Source organism: Bombus affinis, chromosome 3 (assembly GCF_024516045.1).
Source record: "Bombus affinis isolate iyBomAffi1 chromosome 3, iyBomAffi1.2, whole genome shotgun sequence".
Lineage (NCBI taxonomy): Eukaryota > Metazoa > Arthropoda > Insecta > Hymenoptera > Apidae > Bombus > Bombus affinis.
Window position 1 is genome coordinate 4,723,759 of NC_066346.1, and position 19,308 is coordinate 4,743,066.

A 19,308-nucleotide genomic window follows, 5' to 3' on the forward strand; every position below is an offset into this window, starting at 1 on the left:
AGGTTAGTTAAAGTATTCCCTAAAAAGCGGACAATGTTCGCTATTGGTGCATTTTTGTTTGACAAACATTTCTTCAGGAAAATATTTCTGTGAAGTACTTCGCCACAATTTCCTATATTCTTCCGGGGTTGAGACAGATTTCTTGACAACGAACCGACGGGGCACCATTTTAAAAGTCCAGAATTAACTGCGTATTCGAGTCCGTCATGTTTTTAAAAATTGAACTAGCTCAGCGTCGAAATGCATAACGCGTCTGGTATCAACCAATTGTAAATCGATCCTCGTCAATGGCCACGAGTCACCTGTTACGGCCGCGAGCTTTTGACGCAGTGCGAATTTTCTTCGTAGTAGAAAATCAACGACGCTGTTCGTCGGAAAGAAAGAAGGGAGGAAAAAAGAAGCGGGTGCAACGTCCGAGAAACGTTGGAAACTCGAAAGTTTCGATATTCTTGTGGTTCTCTTGGTAAAATACGACTGTCGATTTTGCAAGTTGTACCGACGTTACTGGGAAAAAGAAGGGAATATAACCGATAGCCAGTGACCAAGCATAGTGTCTGAGTTTTTCCAGACTATATGATGCTTCTTTCGTTTTTGTACCTCAGCCAAACATAAATTCGCTAAACCTCGAATGTATTCACTTATTTTGAAAGGAATTTACGACCGTTGATCTGATTTCAATTGTTTTGTATTCATATATATAACAAGGACGAGAAGATGTAAAGCGCAGTAGAATAAACTGGAATTGATCAGACAAGTAAAATTCAACCTCGAAGAAGGAAAGACTATCTCAGCTTCTATTTTCCACCTAAAACCTCGTAAATTCTTCGGGTTTAGCGTAACCTTTGAGACGTTGAATTTCCCACAGCATCCTGCTTTCTGATGGTTTTATTTGGTTCAAAGAGAAAGTTAGAAGGTCAACGAATGGAAAACGAAGCTCCGACGAAACACGGGTGAACATTTGTCGATACCAATGACGCACGCATGACGCGATTTGTTAAGGAGATTAAGGTCTTTTCCTTTTGTCGTCGATCGGGTCGTCGTACAGAAGTTTTCAGATTTTTAACTTCTTCTTCTATTCCCTTTTAATACTTTACCTTGAAAGCAATATTACCTTTTCTTTTTACACGATTTTATTTCTTCTTCCATATAACATAAATATCTATACATACGATGTTGTTCCTTTCGGACTTTTTTAGCTCTAAATCCATAAAGCTTTCATTATTTAATTTTATTAAATTTATCATTAACCTAGAAGCTTTTAAAATTCATTCCACTTTGTTCATTTTTGGCTTCTGCAAAAATTTCTCGCTCTATATGCCTCAAACTGTGGCATATTGAATTGGTTCAACAACATATTGAAGTTTAAAATTATACTTTCATCGCCTGTGGCCTTCAGATTCATAAAAGTTCTCTGGTGCTAATTACTCGAACGTTTTCATGGACCACTGTCTGTCAGAGAATAAATAATTTGACCATGTAATACAAGTGCATCGCATTTTCATTCTCACGTGGTTTTCGAACCCGTTACTCTGGCAGATGAAAAATGAAAAATTGAATATTTTTCCTATCAAGTCGTTTTGCTAAAAAACGTGACTATCCAAACCTTGGTGACTGGCGAGATCGATGCTTATGCCATTTAATTGCCGCCTCCCCCCCCTTAACTATCCCTGCGTCGTTTCTACCCTCCAAGGTGACCTGAACCTGTCGTCGATGATGTAATTACCAGGGGCAGTGGTTAAAGGCAAATTAACCGGAAGTTTATCCTCTGACCCTAAGCCCTGCGGGTTAATTAGCTGGTCCGAATTAAGAGACGACTGAGTGGATCCGTACCTTGAGAAAAATATATCAAATGTAAGAGACTTCGGGGAATGACTGCACCAAGTATTATTCGGCGCTTTTAATAGAATTTCGCGTTGAATGGAGAAGGAAAGTATTCAATTCACGTTCGCTTATTCATGTGCAATTCATTTTAATGTGATTTGGAAAAATAGTGGAGCAACTGCACGATAATAATTGTGGTAATATAATTTATGATAGAAATTTAATGTTATTTCCAAAAACAAAAACCTCAATAATTCTAATGATTCTATTATAAATTTAATAGAAATACTAAATATAATATCGGAATACAAGACCCATCGAGTCTGCTAGGTAGTTTGTAAGTACAAATTAGCGTAATAAGCAATTATACACAGCATCTACGTTCTTGTTGACTATTCGATATTTATAGGAGATAGTCGCTCAACGGAATCGCCTGAAGCAACTACGACCCGCCAAACAGGTATTTTAAACTTCGAGCGGGTCTATAAACTTGTTCATAAATGTGAAGCTCCCTAAGTACTCGCACTTGAACCTCTACAGTGGCAGCCTTTTGGTCGACCACTGGTGCTCGTAAGAAAAACCACATTTCTCGCCTTCAAAAACAGTCTCCAACTCATTCTTTCTTTCGCTGTTCTTCGGTGTTACATTTCGGAAACTTCTCCCTCACATATTTTATATAAAAGAGGAAAAAAACTTAACGTGTGACAAAATCGATTCTATCAAGAATATCAACCACGACAATGAAGTTTCAGGGGGAAAAAATCGAGATTTAATTAAAAACTTTAATTAAACCCGCTCCCTGGTCCAAGTCTCTAAAGAGTCTACCCCCTCGTATTCTAAAATACTTGGATCGTTCATACAACAGATCGCTATTTTGAAAATACGGACGACTACTGGCCCATGAATTTTTAAAATTAATGCAGTCGACGTTCGCGTTCAACGTAGGATATTAATTTTCCATCCAACGTTGAATTTTCTACGGCTGATGCAACCTGTTTCGCGTAACACGCGCGATTCTCTCTATCCTCCAAAATAAATAAAGTAAACTTCGTTGTTTTAGAAATGAAAACATAAAACGTATGGGCCAAAGGCTACGGATTGCTATCAGATTCCAGCGTATACGAAAATGGCAATATAAATGTTGCGTCAAAGGTTTTTTCGCGTATCATGGGAGTACCTAAGGATGGCGCTACGTAAAGCTTCCGCTTTGTAGCGGGAACAATGGCGATCTCGCTATTTTTAAACGGCGTTAAAGCCTATTTTTAAAAGTCTCCACACCGCTTGAAGCCGGTCCGTTTTCATCTCAACTCGCATAATTTCTACTCCGTATCTCACGCGAATTCCTTTTCGCTCTTCCTTAATACGTTGTATAAGTTAGCTCTACACAAAGTACACCGAAACAGGCATACTTACCTAGGAAACCAGTAAATGTTCTCTTTATTGGGGAATAAAGTTCGCCATTTCGGCAACTATCGTCTTGTAGCGTTCCTCGTTACGAGAACCATCATTTTGTATCGCTCCTCGTTAAGAGAACCATTATCCTTAATAACATTATCACGTGGTGGAGTTTATTCTGCATGGAGCAAAATGCATAGTGTTTTTAAATTAAAAGTATGATTAGAAGTAGTCATAAGATGTACGAGAGAATTGAAAATTTGGTGTCTCATCATCTTCGTGTCTCGTTTATATCTCGTTTATTCTATTGTATTCGTTGTTATGTTTAAATTTTCAGTAACCAGCAGATCTGATAAGATGTCCGCAATATCTACACGATTACCTTACAACAACCTCATTCTTTATATATCTCTTTCTTTTATGGGCTTCGTTGTTCTTTTCATACTTTAACAACAGTTATATCGCCCATTGCTGTACTAAACAAGGAATGGTAGGTTTTTAGTATTTCACTATTACTCACTTTATTTTTAGTCGAATCTCTGCTCGTCGTTACCTTTATTCGTCGCCAGCCATTTCTCCAGTCGTTTTCACTTATTCACTGCTCGCGGCACAATCGCCACATCAAAGGATACGCTAATGGAACGGATATTAAAAAATAAACGGAATATGTCTAGCTCGGAAATGAAAACAGCCACGGGCCTCGCGATTTGAGTTTCCTTCTCCGCCAATGTCTAACGACGATTACGTGATTAAACCACAAATTAGTCCCAACAAGCCAACCAGTTCATTAATTCTCCAAGCCAACTGTTCATTCTTCTTATTTGTAAGTTTCTCTTTGTTTGACAAATTTTTCCTTTGGCTTTCACAGTTTGCCTGAAGAGTGTAGGAAGGGAATTGCATTTTAGCAAAACGGTCATCACGCGTATATCACTGGTCGGAAATTTAGAATTAGCAGGTATTTTATAGAAATCAAAAATTTAAGAAAAACGAAAAGAAAATCTATCGAAGCGAGGAATATATTACAAAATTTATTCGAAAAGTTATAACCATATCGTATTATTATTGTACCATATTTCAAAGACCATAACGGCTTCGACGGTCATATGAATAATTATTGACGCGTAGGTTTCGGGATACTGGACATTAACGTTTATATGCAAGAATTGTACAGCCGAGTTAAAATATTGGCCGACGTTTTAACGCACCAATAAATCCATTGTTATATTTATTTTGTAACTTTTTCAAAAACATCTGCATTAAATCTGTTACAGATACATAACGTATTTGGATGCTTGCATTCATATAATATACAGCAAGCTTCGAGTAGAAAGAAATTGCTCGATACCGGCATAATTCGAATATAATGACCGCGATTGCGTCTCGAACGTGAGCGCATTAACTCGACCACGGAGAATTCATTACCCGTTGGTTTCCGTTCTCACTGATCTTTTTCTCCGGGTCGTAAGTAATCGAAGTAACGTCCAGACGGAAAGCTTCATAAATTCCGACGCCGTTGTGATTCATACGACGTAACTAGTTTCACGGAAAACCACAAAACGTAACATTGCCGACGAGATATTCCGCGTGGGTAATATGTCGTCAGACCGGAAAACGATAATAGACATCGGATCGTTTTACCGATGAGGCGGCGCACTAAAAGTCACGACCGGATGCCACAGCAAGTAGATAAGTCCTTTATAGCCAGACGTTCAAAATGGTGCAAGAATTGCTTTAGGTTCATAGAAAAATCAATGAGCAACTCGTTCGAAGGATTATTTCTTCCGTTTTCTTTGGACTTACATCTTCTTCAGCCGTTTTCAGGCTTCTTTATTTCTTTTTTATTAATATTACTCTTCCCCTCGTTCCAATCGTTTCAAGTTTTTACGAACTTCCATACTCTCCTCGTTGATATAATTTTCCAGTCCTTTATATCTGGCACGACACGATTACAATACCTAATTTGTACTACTCATAATGGCCTCGTGTCGCGCTTTTCTCATGTTCACTGAATACGCGTTGTTTCATCTGTTTAGATCTGTTACGCGAGACGTTACAAAATTTCGTTAGCACTGTTCTGAGATTCGATTATCATCGTTACGTTGGTAAAGTTTGAAACAAATCTGAAAGTGTACATAAAATCAGTAAATCAGTGTAAATTGCACGTTACAACGCTCGGTTCTAAGATCGTAAAGTCGCGAGCAAGATTGAATTCCGAAACCGGTTCCAATCCCTTTATACGACACGTGTCCCGCACAATTCGAACCGCAATATAGGCCATGTGATAGCTGCCTGTTCTCAGCGAGACACACGAATCCAAATTCTTGCCCTGTGTATTCTATTAACTCGCAGGCATAAGGTAAAGTAACTCGCACACCGATTGTCTGAGGTTTGAAAGGCACTGTAGTTGGCTAACTTAGGATCTGAATAGCACCCGGACAGACTGTAACAACTCGTTGCAATTGAGGCAAGATAACACCTGGAGCATGCCATTCGGCTACCCTACGCGTACTTCTCCGCTTTGTGCATCGTGCTGCAAGAGCCAGACACAGAATGATTTTACAAGCATTACGATCTCCAGTACTAGGTTTAGCCGGGCGTTAATTTGATAATAAGCAGACGCTTTAATTAATGCGTATTTAGCAACGTTACGCCTACTGGAATCCAAAGTATCTGACATGGATCCTTGTTTTCAATTGTACTTACTCAATTGAATCATCTGTTAATCTAATTATTAATTCGAAAACCGATCGATCATTTACCAAGAAATTTTCTACGATAACACAATTCTAAGCTGCGTTTCCCTTAAAATCTTGAATTTTATACACAACATATAGCGATTCCAAACTTTTTGTAATTTTTTTTATAACTTTCACTTCAACTAATTACGTAACATTAATTGTACGTGTAAAGAATATTTGATTCAACTGGGGATATGAGGGAGAGTAACGTCATTATCGGTAATAATCGACATTCCTGGTGTCCGTGGAACAATTTCCAATAGCCATAAACGAATACCACGGTCATGTGTTCGGCTTAGCGAGTCGTTAACGCCGCATTAACATCGTTCTCCGGTCATCTACACGTTCCCGATCTTAATGGGTCGCTGGCGCTCCTCATCTCGCCGATTTCTCTCTGTAATGATTCATCGAACGAACAAGCGCGTCGAAATTACCAACAGATCGCCAAGTAGATATGCGAATTTCTCTAACGATCATCAAATGAAGCAATCAACTAACAACCTCGTCTATATTTTGTTTTATAATAATCTCATGTATAGTTTAACTGTTCGCTTTTTTACAACGGTAAACCATCGTAAAACTATTGTAGAAATGAGAGAAAACTTGAGCTTCTGAAAATCCTACAAATTGATTGTTCTACTTTATTCCCATTTCCTTTCCCTCTGTCTGGATTCTTTTCTCTAGTTTGAAAGACCACTTCCGCTTTCATTTCCTTCCATCCCGAACTTTACTTAATATCCAATCATCTTTCTTGAGTTTCCACTTCTCTTCTCTGCTTCCACTACACTGTTGTTGTTAATATGTATATATATATAATATGTGTATATGTATATATGTTGTTACACACATTACGTACATTTGTTGTTAGATACTTATAAAATTTACTTGCAAAAATACAGTATATCCTTTATCACCCTTAATTAATGCGCATCTGCGCATGAAATATTTCCCAATTTCCGGACGTCCAATATTATATATAATGTAAAAAAAGTTATCTAAAAATTTAATGAAAAAATTTCGAATAAAAAACCACGCGTGGTATCTGGTTTCTAGCGACGTGTAAATGATATTGCATTGCAAAATACCAAGTGGACAAATGAATAGTCGAGATCTACGTTTGTTGCAGCGTGTCAACAGGTCAAGTACGGGGTGCAGGCAGTATTCGGCCCATCGGATCCCATCCTGGGCCAACACATCCATAGCATCTGCGACGCACTGGACATTCCACATCTGGAAGCCAGGCTGGACCTGGACACGGAGGCGAAAGAGTTCAGCATCAACCTCTATCCCGCACAAAGTTTGCTCAACGCCGCTTATCAGGACATCATGGAGTTTCTCAACTGGACCAAGGTCGCCATTATCTACGAGGACGACTATGGTGAGTAATTCCTTCATTTCTCTTTTTTTTACTCCTTCATTCCTTTATAAATTTTGAAAATTATGAATCTTGTCGAACGTCGTGCGATCCTTATGTCTGACGAAAAGTGTCTTGTACTACTCTCGGCTATCGGTTAGGGTTTCTCCCAATGTAATCGCGACATCGATGTCGATACGGAAACTAGAAACAAACAAAGTTGTCTTGATAAGGGTTAGTTTCGAACTACGCTGAAAGTTTAATTAGTTTTCTTTCGTGAATTCAAGAACGAGAATGAATTTCCAGAGATAACACTGACAAAACAAACATCTTGAGTCGTCTTGAGTACTTGATAATTATATCATTGTAATACGTTCTGGAATACCGACGAATTCGTAACTCTTTTCAAGACAGAATATTGACAGAGATATAACATCAAGTCCCGCAGATCGTTTTCAGGCGATCTATAATGAGCGTTAAACGGGATGCATATTTATAATCTGGCAATCCAATACGATTCCGATATCGACTAACACACGGATTTTAAAACACAAACCTGGAATCCCTACCTTAAAACCAACCTGGAAATCCCTACGATTCTTCCAATTCCTCCTTCGTTACAATTCGACTGAGGTATAATAAAGAAAGACGAGAGAGTTCGAACGGTCTGTCTGAATATTAATTCGGTTCCATCTCTGACGAATAGAAGTCGTTGTATCCGAAACTGAATAAAAGTTTCGATTTAAACGAGGTCTGAGTGAATCGAGCTGATTGAGACGAGGAACGTTAATTGCGCCGATAGTCTCGGTGGGTTTACTCCGTTAGATTATCAATTTGCTTAACAGCCGGCGGAGGGAAGCCTCTCCCAATTACCAGACCTATTAGGAACACTTAAGATCTACGGTAATGAAATAACATCGATTAATAACACTCGCCCGCGGAGTACAAAAACCAAGATAATGAAATTCATTCATAATGAGAAAACGTCCCGCGTTCACCGAAGGAAGCGTCCACCTGGTTGAAGCCGAATCGCGTCTAATTAATTTGCGAAATGGCGGTTTTGAACTGCACGAGGATTCCTTGCAGCGCTTTCAACCGGTTACGCCTCAGTTTCCCCGTTTCATCGCCATTCTTTGGGTCTCCTGATCTTCGACGATGAATAATGTAAGGGGCTGAATAGAATTATGTAAGGTGCACGTGCGCGCTATCAGACATCGTGCTCGGCTTCATTTCGACCCGTTTCTCCGCGCGGAATTCTAATTAACATTTTCCAAGTTTCGCGGTTCCCCTTTGAAGTGTCAAAGAAACGACGATCCGCACTGTTGCGGGCTAAATTGAGCGGACACAAGATTCGTTTGTTCTATGATCACGTGGTAAAATGAAATGTTTGGTCCACTGCTGCAGTTGCTGTAATTGACAAATATATAGCACTCTGCTGTATAATTTAGCCAGGGCCAGGTCTGTTCTATTATCAAACTTTTATAAAAATTTGATATAAATTGATCGAATATTGCAATCGTTCGTGGTGTGCCAACTAGGTAAAAATTAGCTAGTTAGCTCGAAGGACCATCTACTAATGTGGAAAATAATTACTGGAACGATTGCTACAGACGAAGAGATACCAAATAAAGTAGATAAGGCGACATCTAATTAGAGACCACAAGTAACTATTAGCTAGGACAAGTGACGACTACGAGTGAAGACACTCTGATGAGTGATGACTAAGAGGAACAACTAGCACCTGAGGATGGCGATTGGCAACTAATTACTTATTTCTAAGAGGTAACCAATTTTGCAGTCACCACTTCCAATGGATTTATAGCGAGGCATACAAAGTAGCTTAGCATTACAGACTACCAAGGATTACTAGATCCGGTACCGAGCATCTGAATGCCAGAAGATCCTTTGGGATATGACGTTATGATACTTTTCTAGCAAGGAAAGGAACAATGACCGACATCTAACAGGATGAATTTTTACCAGGTGCCGCGTGTGAGCTGCAAGCCGGTCTGCTAAGGAAATTTGTTGAATAACAAACTTTAACAGAAAAATGAAGAATTAAATTGAGGAAAGGATGAAGAAAGGAGGGACTAAATTTCTTTTATTTTATTTATGTGCTCTATATTTGTTAGTATGTCTAATCGTTAATTTTTTATATTTATAAATAGTCTTTCTCATCCTTGACTTGATTTTGAAGGACTGTAGTTAGTAACATTAATAACATCTCTCAATTAGATGGATAATATTATTATTATCCGATTCTATATAGATTTCTCAGTAACTGATAAGCCAGGTCCAACCTGCATTACGATAGAAGCGCGTAAATTCATCCGCTGTAAGCATCGACTGCATACTCGAGCGTTGGAATATTCCCGTGACAGATTGTTACAACACGTGCGTCACCACCGCATTTCGTGCGCAGTGAAACGTGACTCTTCCCCGGGCGAGATCGAGGACTTCGCTGTCACCGAAGGGGAAATGGCACATTCGTCGTCAGACAGGCCTCCCGTTGCCCATTTCGAATTATAAATACATCAGATTATATGCCGTATAAAACGATGATGTAAATTTCTAAATAAACAAACCACAACTCCCTTCCACGAATTTAATCCAAACTTCAGTTTATATCTCAAACGATTCAATCGAGAGACTTTTAAGAAAGCCGAAGTCAGGACACGAAGCGCGGCTAATACGCGCAAAGTTTCTTTAAACACTTTCCTTTCGAAGGCTCCATGGGATTTGCGCGAACTTAACCAGGTGCCGATGAAAACACACCTCGAGCTTAACCATCTCGACTAGCGAGCTTATCTATTTGCGGAGGTGCACGAAAGTTATACGTACAAGCCGATTAGAACACCCCTGTAACCTACAACTCACACTCATCGCCTACCACCACACTCGTCACCAACTCGAGACACAAACCATTCCCTATCCGTTACCAAACTGATTCCCAACAGAGATTTACCGAAGCCCCGGAATTTCTGTGTTTCCTTCACTTTCAAATATAGTCGACGATGTTGCTGCCGGAAAGTAACGAATCCTGGTCCCCCATCGGAATAGAACACGTCCGGATCGTGGCTCAAAGCTACCGACCTGCCGATTCTCTGTTCGTCTTAACTTCCCAATTTTCCGCAGTGAAAGCGGAACTACCGTCAGACGATTCTCTGACGAACTTTAATCCGTTTCTACCAAGGCGATTCCAACTTAACCACTGATAAACTATGCGTGATTTAGTGCTCGAATTTTGCCGAAAGTTACATTCAGTTCAAACTAGATAAAGTGCACGGGTTTTCTTTATCTTGGATAATTTAAATTTTATTATTTAATGTAGCAGGACTATTAAACGTTAACATTTTTCAATTTCTTTCTTCGTTTTTTGTCCATCAATATCCATTCACACGCGTGACAACGTGTCGCCATTTTCGTGGAGACAGATTGTTCTAATCCTAATTTTTTAGACTGAGGATTATCGTATACAAATTATATACCTTCCCAACTTAATACAATGTTACGAAATTGAACATTTAATTCCCATATCCAATCTTTTTCTGCAGAAATGGGAAAAATGGTACTATTCGTCCTCAATTCGATATTTATAATTTAACGACAATTATTGCACACATGAGCTCAATAATTCGAGACGAAGTTCATGAATTCCATGATAAAGGTCGCGACAGGTTTACCAGCAAGATTTTCTACGATCCTAATAACGCTTTAACATGACCCCGCCCTTCGTTATTTCGCTGTCAGCGTTAACCCTCGTTACTCAAGCTGCAGGCGGCGTCTTCCATGGAGTTGCAAGAACCGGAAGGGTGGATCCACGTGCTCGTGGGAAATTTCTAGTCCTCGAGATCGTCTGCTACCGGCGTTTAACGCACGTGTTAATTTAACGTCTTTGATCGTTTGCGCCTTATTAGGAAGCCACGTGAACGCGCCTTAAAAAGTTTCCACCCTCGTTTCTAAAGCCCTCCAGGGAATCCTTCGCGAGATTCGTCGCGAAAATTTAGAAACTTAGACGCTGCTTTGCATCGCGGACACATTCTTCGGCACAGCGTAAGTTGCTCGATGGGAATCTGCGTTTAATTCAACTTAAGGGAGCTACTCGCGGGTGAAGTTACACGACAAACGGTGGAAAGTCTTGAATTTCTATTCGCGGTTGAAGTTACACGCTGGAAAGTCTTGAATTTCTATTTGGGAGGTCTCCACGATCGGATTTCGATTTGAATTCTTGAATCCACAGCACCTTCTTTTTTCTTCTAAACCCTCCACTTTCTCACTCACTTTCGCGGTTCTCCTTCGTGCAACGCGACAGGAGATTACCCGTAGCTCTGGTCGCCGGAAAAAGGACGAAAAAAGAGTATATTTAAATCAAAAATACGAGCGCTTTAACAAATAAAAACTACGTAGCCACAAAAGACGCGTTAACGAAGTCAGTAAATCTTTCGATACATACTCAAATTGCACAAAAGCGCGCCAACAAAGTAAATGAAATAGATAACCTACAAACACTTGTCATCGAATTCTTGTCGTACGCAAAATTTCCTTTCTTGTAACTGTGAACGCTGTATCACAAATGGCAAAATGTTCTTGGATACTTGGACAACGCGCGTGTTTCCACGCCCGCTATTCTTATGAGCTAATAACTTGCCCAAAATATGAATTTGTCTTTCTCAGTTCGAAAACTGTTAATCTTCGTACAAAGTTGTTGAGACATTTTTACTCTTCGAAAAGCTCGGTAAGGCAAGATCTCCCTAGCTCGAGGACTCTAACTTTTTTCTTGAAATTCGCATTACCTAGGTTCCACTGTGATATTCAATAAATCATTTCGTTGTTTACCACACTTGATAATTTTTCCACGCAACCAAAAGAAAAGCGACCACTGAGGCTGAGAGACAACGTCAGCTCTCGTTTCCGGTGATTTAGAGTAACAAGTACGTGGCAGACTGGATACATATTTCTCCGATGTCCAAATCCCCTATCTCTCTACCTCGACAGGAGACGAACGTCATTCGCCACTTTTTCTGGCATGTTCCGGGAATCTTCAACGCGCCTGCCAATATCGCGTACGTCTGTCGGTGACGCGAACGTTTCAAAGCGATTTTCGTCTTCCGTGACAAAAATACTCATAGAGTGGTTTCGCGTATGGCTGTATACCTCAAAGAACTGCAGTTTCGAAGTGTCATGGACTGGTTGCTGAAGAATCTTCGAAATTGCGTTTGCCAAAATAAACTCTCGTCGAAGTGGATTTCACGATGTTTCGTGACTTCAATTGTCAGGCTATTGGAAATATTATAAGTCTGTTCGAGTACAAGGAAGGGATAAAAGGCATTCCTTCCGTTGCAGCTTAAAATGCGGCATTGCACCTTTCCATTGTCCAGGATGTTTCCTGAGAAGAGCGAACACAGAGCGTAGAATAAGGAGGATCGGGAGAAAGGATCGAAAGAGGCTATGGGGGCGGTGGCGAGAATTTTCACAATAGATGGTGATGGTCCAGGACCATGGTTCATCGTTGATTCTCCAGACGCGAGGAAACGGAATCCAGTCTTCAGGATTGAAAGAATTGGATGCTTCCTTGGATATCCTTAGAAAGACTTTATACTATTAGAGATTTCGTATAGACGATTTGCTATCTTGGCGGATTATACCGCAGGTCAAAAAATTGCCGCCATTCAAAACTTTCAGCATTCTTTGACCTTGTTAATAAAATTTCAAATCGTAATATGCGCAAAGTTGAAAAGAGTTTCCTACGATTCTATTACTGGGAATCCAATGCTGCAGTAGAAGCTGAAAGATGACACGCTGCTCTGCCAGACGATCTCGAATGACTGTGGGAAAATTCAGAATTGCGTCACGTGAGAAGCTACAAAGATTAGGAAAGGGATAAAGAGGCAAAGTGTCGAAAGAAACAGAACGAAGGAGGAGGAAGAGAAAAAGGAGAATTGTTTGAAAGAAGAAGCAGATAGAAGCGGAGAGCGTGTTTGATGGAGCAAAGAGGAAAAGATAAGAAGGAAAGTGCGAAACGGGCTCGAGAGGTGGAGATTTCGCGGATTTACAGCCAGAAGAAAGGATCCTAGGGTGTTTAACGCCATCTTTGTGTCAGACACCGAGATTAAGGAGTCCCGTGACTAGAGACACCGGACCATTCGTTGTCACAACATAACGAAGGATCGCAGGGTACCTCGTTATCTGAGAAAAACGCGGAGCTGAAGACGGGCGCAATAAACCCAGTCATTATCGTAAAGGACGACAAAATGTCTTCTAGGAAATATGTAAATATCAGTGTATGTAACGAGAGCTTTAACAATGTATTTAGTGGAAAGCTCGTCAGAGCGGTGTCGGATTTATGGCATGTCGTTCTAAGGTGTGTATTATAATGATTAAGGGTTACGTGATATATCGATGTGTGGGAATCATAAATCACAGAATTCTATTCGATGGATATAAAATAAAATGATATTGAATGGTAAAAACTGAAAATTTGGTAATAGTCAGTTTATGAAATAAAATAACATGATAAAAGATTGTGAAAGGAGAAAATTTCATATTAGTCAGTTTAATTGTTTCAATAATCCCAACGTTGGTAATGAAATAGATAAACTTGAAATTCTCAAAAATTTCACACACTATCCTTGTTATTTCTCAATTATATATATCTCGCACGCATAATGTTAAGTTCCTACGGATAAATTCAGCTGCTCAGATTTACGAACACTTGATGCCATTGTTGTTGTGAATTTTTTAATCTCCACTGTTTGATCTTCTCCTCTGTCAAAACTAGTATTTATAACCTTAAGAATTACTTTGTAGCAACAGAATCCTACGTCTGCGCGTGCAAAACGAGTTCATACTTAGTTGCCAAATCATGTGCCAATTTTGCGTGGCCCGTATGATCTACAGATCAATTACCGATATTAATTGCTACGTACATCCAAATTTCCTCGTGCATTCTCCTAAATCGACCCTCATTCCTTACCAATACTCCGGCGTAAACATTCACATTCACTCGTGATCCGCGTGAATTCTCACTATTGCATTCTCATCTATCACAAAAATGTCGGAAATCGTGGACATTAATTTCTTTCTATTAGCGAACAACGATAAAGTAACAGGATGTCACGGGCCATTAATCATCGTGATCGATCCGCTTGTTTCGATAAAATATGTAAACCGAAAAGACGCGAACAATTCAATTCCTCCGGAATACCAGCCGTTCCCGATCGAGGTGGAAAAAATGAATGACTTCCTTCCTCGCACCGTGCCGGCGCAATATTTCATCCGACAGCGGTTATCGGCATTCGAGGCACGACCGTAAGTGCTTGTCATTAAAGTAAGTAAATGCCGATATAATAATTTGTTTCGTGTCTCGAGCGGTCTTGAACGCCCCAAGAGAAATCATCCACTACCTTGAAGCGATGTTCTCCTTTTTCTTCTCGCGTTTTTACCCCTTCAAATCAGCCATGTAGTTGGAACAGTTTGCTCAAGTCTGAACTTCTCATTTGGTCGCAGGCGAAGATTTATAAACAGTCTCTCCCTTTTGATTTTTCCCTTTTATTCTAAGACCAACTGTAGACTTCTAGCAATCATAAAATACTTTGCCCATGAAGAAAAAAGGAAGATTCGATGATTTATGTTGTTATTGTCGCCACGTACTCCAGTCATTTGAATTTCAACACGAAGAACTTTCGAAGCGCGTCGAGAGCAGATGCTGTTCGTATTGAATTTGAAACGACGAATTGTGCCAGTTCATTTAACTTGCAGTGGAATTGCTTCACTCGCGTAAAATCCGCTCATTTGTAATATCGAATTGAGTTATCGTATTGCTCTCCGTTTACCACGAAAGAATTAATTCTTCTCTTTGTCTTATTAGCGATCCGTAATGAAAGAAAATTATCCAGCCGTTCGTCGAAGTATCCAAAAAAAGTTTCCTATAAAAAATGCAATTTCAATTAAAAACCAGGATAAAAAAATTCCAACTCATTAGCTCGAGAATATATTGTACTTCCATTTTTACGTCGTTACCCTAACGATGTACCTTCCTTAACGATGGAGAAGCAAACAATCTCCACGACCAAAGGAAACTCAATGCTTACAAATACCGAGCTAACGCTAGACCAACTTGTTTGCAATATCAGCGACAATTAAATTCCATTTCTTGCTGAGGGATTAGTTAGCCTGTCTACGGATTTGCCCGCGTTAATTAACGGGTCTGCAACAGGAAAATCTGGCGAATTCTCCGCGAGCGAAATCGCGAGTGAAAAATCTATTCGTCCTGTTTGCTGCGATGAATCACTCGTTTAATTTGATCGAACAATGAAATATTAACCCTTTTCAATTTCACTCTATTTCACTCGATTTTGTTTCCAATTTTAATACATAAAACATGTTCCTGTGTATTATACCTCAATTAAATAGAAATGTGTCAACGTGGATAGATTATTGTTTAAAAAAATATTAAGCCGCATTCAAATTTGGCACAGCTTTTGAAAATATATAGCTTATCGACAGTTTGGACCAGAGTGTTCCATATGAATTCGTAATTTTTCGGAGAGATTCTGTGGATTCTGCAACGGTACATTTTTAGTAATCTGAATTTTTGCAAAGTACATAGGTAAAAGTGAATTATCTATATTTTCATATGTTTTTCATTTTTATTTATTTGTAATTTTACCGTCGATGATTTCAGTATTAAATCCTAGCCGTACTGTTAAATAATTCCATGACGATATCCGATAAAATGGTCGTTGATTATTAATATACATCTATAAACCAACAAAATATTTCAATGTTACATTTTGGAATAATCGGCAGCAATGATCGAATTCGTGAAAGTTTGTTGATTCTCGTTGTTCGAAGGACTTGATCGACCTAAGAGAATGGACGAAACGTGAGTCCACCAGACGGGGAATCCCGGACGTTCAAGTTCCGAGTGGAAACTTGAAAGGGAACGAACTCGAACCTCGGAAGACCCGCAAGTCGAGATGATACCTTGATTACTCAGGCGGTGGGAAGTATTGATTTCATCGGGCGACGCGATTCACGGGTTTCCGACCCATTAAACGGCCACTCTAATAATATCTAAGAAGATACGCGAAGGAGCTACACATTTCGGCAGTCTCGCAATTATTGAAACAATCGGGGTCACTCGTATACGAGAATATTTTCTTGAGAAGTTGCGCCAAATTCTTGGTACATATCTACTGTAGCAATTATCGACTTTAACTCAGCACCGTCGAGCTATTTCGATCGAAAGAAAATTAAGAATTGAAGGTTTTCGAGGAAAAGTAGCGCGAGTTTAATTTGAATAAACTTTCGGAAATATTAACTAGAAACTGTGGATAAAATATTAGGTTGTCCGAAAAGTTTCTTTCGCTTTATAAGGAAATAATAGACGCATAATTTTTTTGTTTTATATTAGTTCAATGAATTATGCACGAACATAATGATAGAAATAAAACGAAATGGATGATACCTCAATAAAAACCTACATTCAATAAAATAATATAAAACAGAAATTGTTGTTCATATATCATCACCTTATGAAACGAAAGAAACTTTTCGGACAACCTAATATAAATTGTACTGTAATAGAGAAATCTGTGTGCATCTGATAATCAACTAGTTGCAACAAGCCAGTTATTCTAAAAATTTAGTAAGAAAATTTTCACACATTTGATAACATTTGCCATCGCGTGATTATCAAAGCTCGTAAAATTGATGATCGTTGACGCGAGAACACAGTTACAAGAAGCGCGAGCAGTTTCGAGTTGATTGGTTCTGACTCTAATCGATGTGACAAGTAAATTAATCGCGTGTTTCAGGACTGGTGAAGCTACGAGAACTCGTCAGGTCGCCGAAGTCTCGAGAGATCGAGGTTAACCTCAGGCAGGCCGACCCGGATTCCTACAGGCAGGTTCTCTCCGAGATGAAAAGCAAGGAAATACGGAATCTCATCGTAGATACCAGGCCGGAGCATATGCATCATTTTCTACGAATGGTAAATACATATTCCTGTATCGATTTCCTGTGCCCGTGGCTTCGATAATCCCAATGCGTCCCCAATGTAAATATCTTGCAGGCATTCCGATCTTTCTCCGCGTTTGCTTTTATGCGATATTGATTTCGCAACACCGTCCCTTTTTCTTTTCTTTTGACATCTAAACCATGTAACGCAACATTCGCTGTCCTGTACGTCAAGTGATTTTTCAGAAATTGAAAATGGTATAAATCCTACTAGAAATTGAATTTCATTTCTATATCTTCACGAAAAAATTGCTCTTAGTTGCGTGGTATTTCCTTCTGCGGCGTAAAGTATAATTTAGAAACAAGTTAAGCGTCGTAATCCACTGAATTATTTAATTTTAAGAGAGGTCACGGTCACAACTTTTTATGATATGTGAACTTACATTCTACCAGTAAATTATAACAATACGTAAATTAATAATCGCTCAGTAAATATCAATTCAAATCGAATCAATAATCGATCAAGTAATAAATCATCGCCATGGAAAATAAATCGATGCACGTGTCTACTTTCAGATCTTGCAGCTGCAAATGAACGACTACAAGTACCACTATCTCTTCACAACTTTCGTAAGTACACTCAGCTTCGAAGAAGAGACAGATAGCCCCGAGGCGGGTCTTCTAAACGGTTCGGAAACGCGATCTATCCGTCCCTGTTCCAGGATATCGAGACCTTCGACCTCGAGGACTTCAAGTACAATTTCGTCAATATCACTGCCTTCCGTCTGGTCGACGCGGAGGATGTCGGAGTGCGGGGCATCTTGAGGGACATGGAACGATACCAACCGTCCGGGAATACGATCCTCAACAAATCGAGAGTTATACAGGTAAAAGTTCCATGTGACCCGAAACCCAACCATGCCAAATATCTGTGTCTGCGTTCTCAGGATGTTTGCGCGATCTGTTATCGCACCGCTCTTCGATATTCGCTTCGTGCACATGCGACGGATTGATTTTTATCCGGCTACGTGACTGTTTGCTCCGTTAAATGGATGTGCCAAGTCAATAGTCACGATTGCACGATGTTGGAAGGCTTCTAAAGGGATTCGAAATTCTTTTCGGAATTATAAAGAACGATAATATAGATGGATACTTTGGATAAGATGGTAATTTCGATAAACGATTAATTTATCAGCAGTTCTGACGTTGACGAAAATTAGAATCATTGCGGTTACACCAAACACTCGCGCTACAGTATCAACTTTTATAATCAGTGTCAGAAGCTTTTGAATAGAAATGTAAAAATTGCTTTCGGTTTCTATTATAAGTTTCCAATTTCTTTTTCTCTTTTTACAAAGGACTATCCGCAAATCTCCACCGATCAATAATCGATCGTTCTGTTAATATTCTGATAATCTGAGGCTCTACTGAATTGACTCGCAATTTTTCGGGTCAAAGGCTAAGTTCACCGAATCAAAAATTACGAGGACAAGTTATTTTTGACAATTTATAGTAATCGCGGAAAATCCCGCCTCTGTCCACCGTCGTGATACTTTATTGATCGCAAAGTACGTAGCGACGCAAAAACGAGACCGATGAGAAAGATAGAAGGACAGAAACTGGAAAACACGTATCGACTGTTGGATGTAAAACAATACGAAGAGAAAAACTCCATAGAAAGTAGCCTGTTCGATGCCACAGCGGACGTTTCGCACGCTAGTAAAATAATTTGAAAGCGATCGTTGCCTGACAAAGCGAGTCAAACAAGTTCATTAAGCTTTAATAAAGAGCTATGGAAATAGTTCATGTTAAACTGGCACGCTCGATCAAATCTCGTTGACGATGTGACGTTTTGGAAGGCTGCAAAATAGTGACGTCTGTACTCGGAACACGCGGATCTTCCTACTTTTCCTCGATTTGCATTCAGATTAGTGTGTCTGGCTTGGCATCAGTTAACTGTCCTGTCACCTCTCGTAACGAAACGAAATTTCGAAATGCCTCTGTTGTCGCGTCTCTGGGGAATCCTGTCCCCTTTTTTTC

The 19,308-nt window shown here is 39.5% G+C and overlaps 1 protein-coding gene across 7 annotated transcripts in view; it reads left to right on the top strand.

Moving 5' to 3' along the window:
• The window catches only part of LOC126913996 (glutamate receptor ionotropic, kainate 2-like), a 113,678-nt gene that overhangs the window by 43,151 nt on the left and 51,219 nt on the right, over positions 1-19,308 (top strand). For all 7 annotated transcript variants that reach the window (XM_050717351.1, XM_050717353.1, XM_050717352.1 and 4 more), the window contains exons 4-7: positions 7,081-7,332; positions 17,127-17,302; positions 17,845-17,898; positions 17,991-18,155. In XM_050717351.1, coding sequence (XP_050573308.1) covers positions 7,081-7,332; positions 17,127-17,302; positions 17,845-17,898; positions 17,991-18,155 — 647 coding nt within the window. The remainder of the gene's footprint in view (positions 1-7,080; positions 7,333-17,126; positions 17,303-17,844; positions 17,899-17,990; positions 18,156-19,308) is intronic.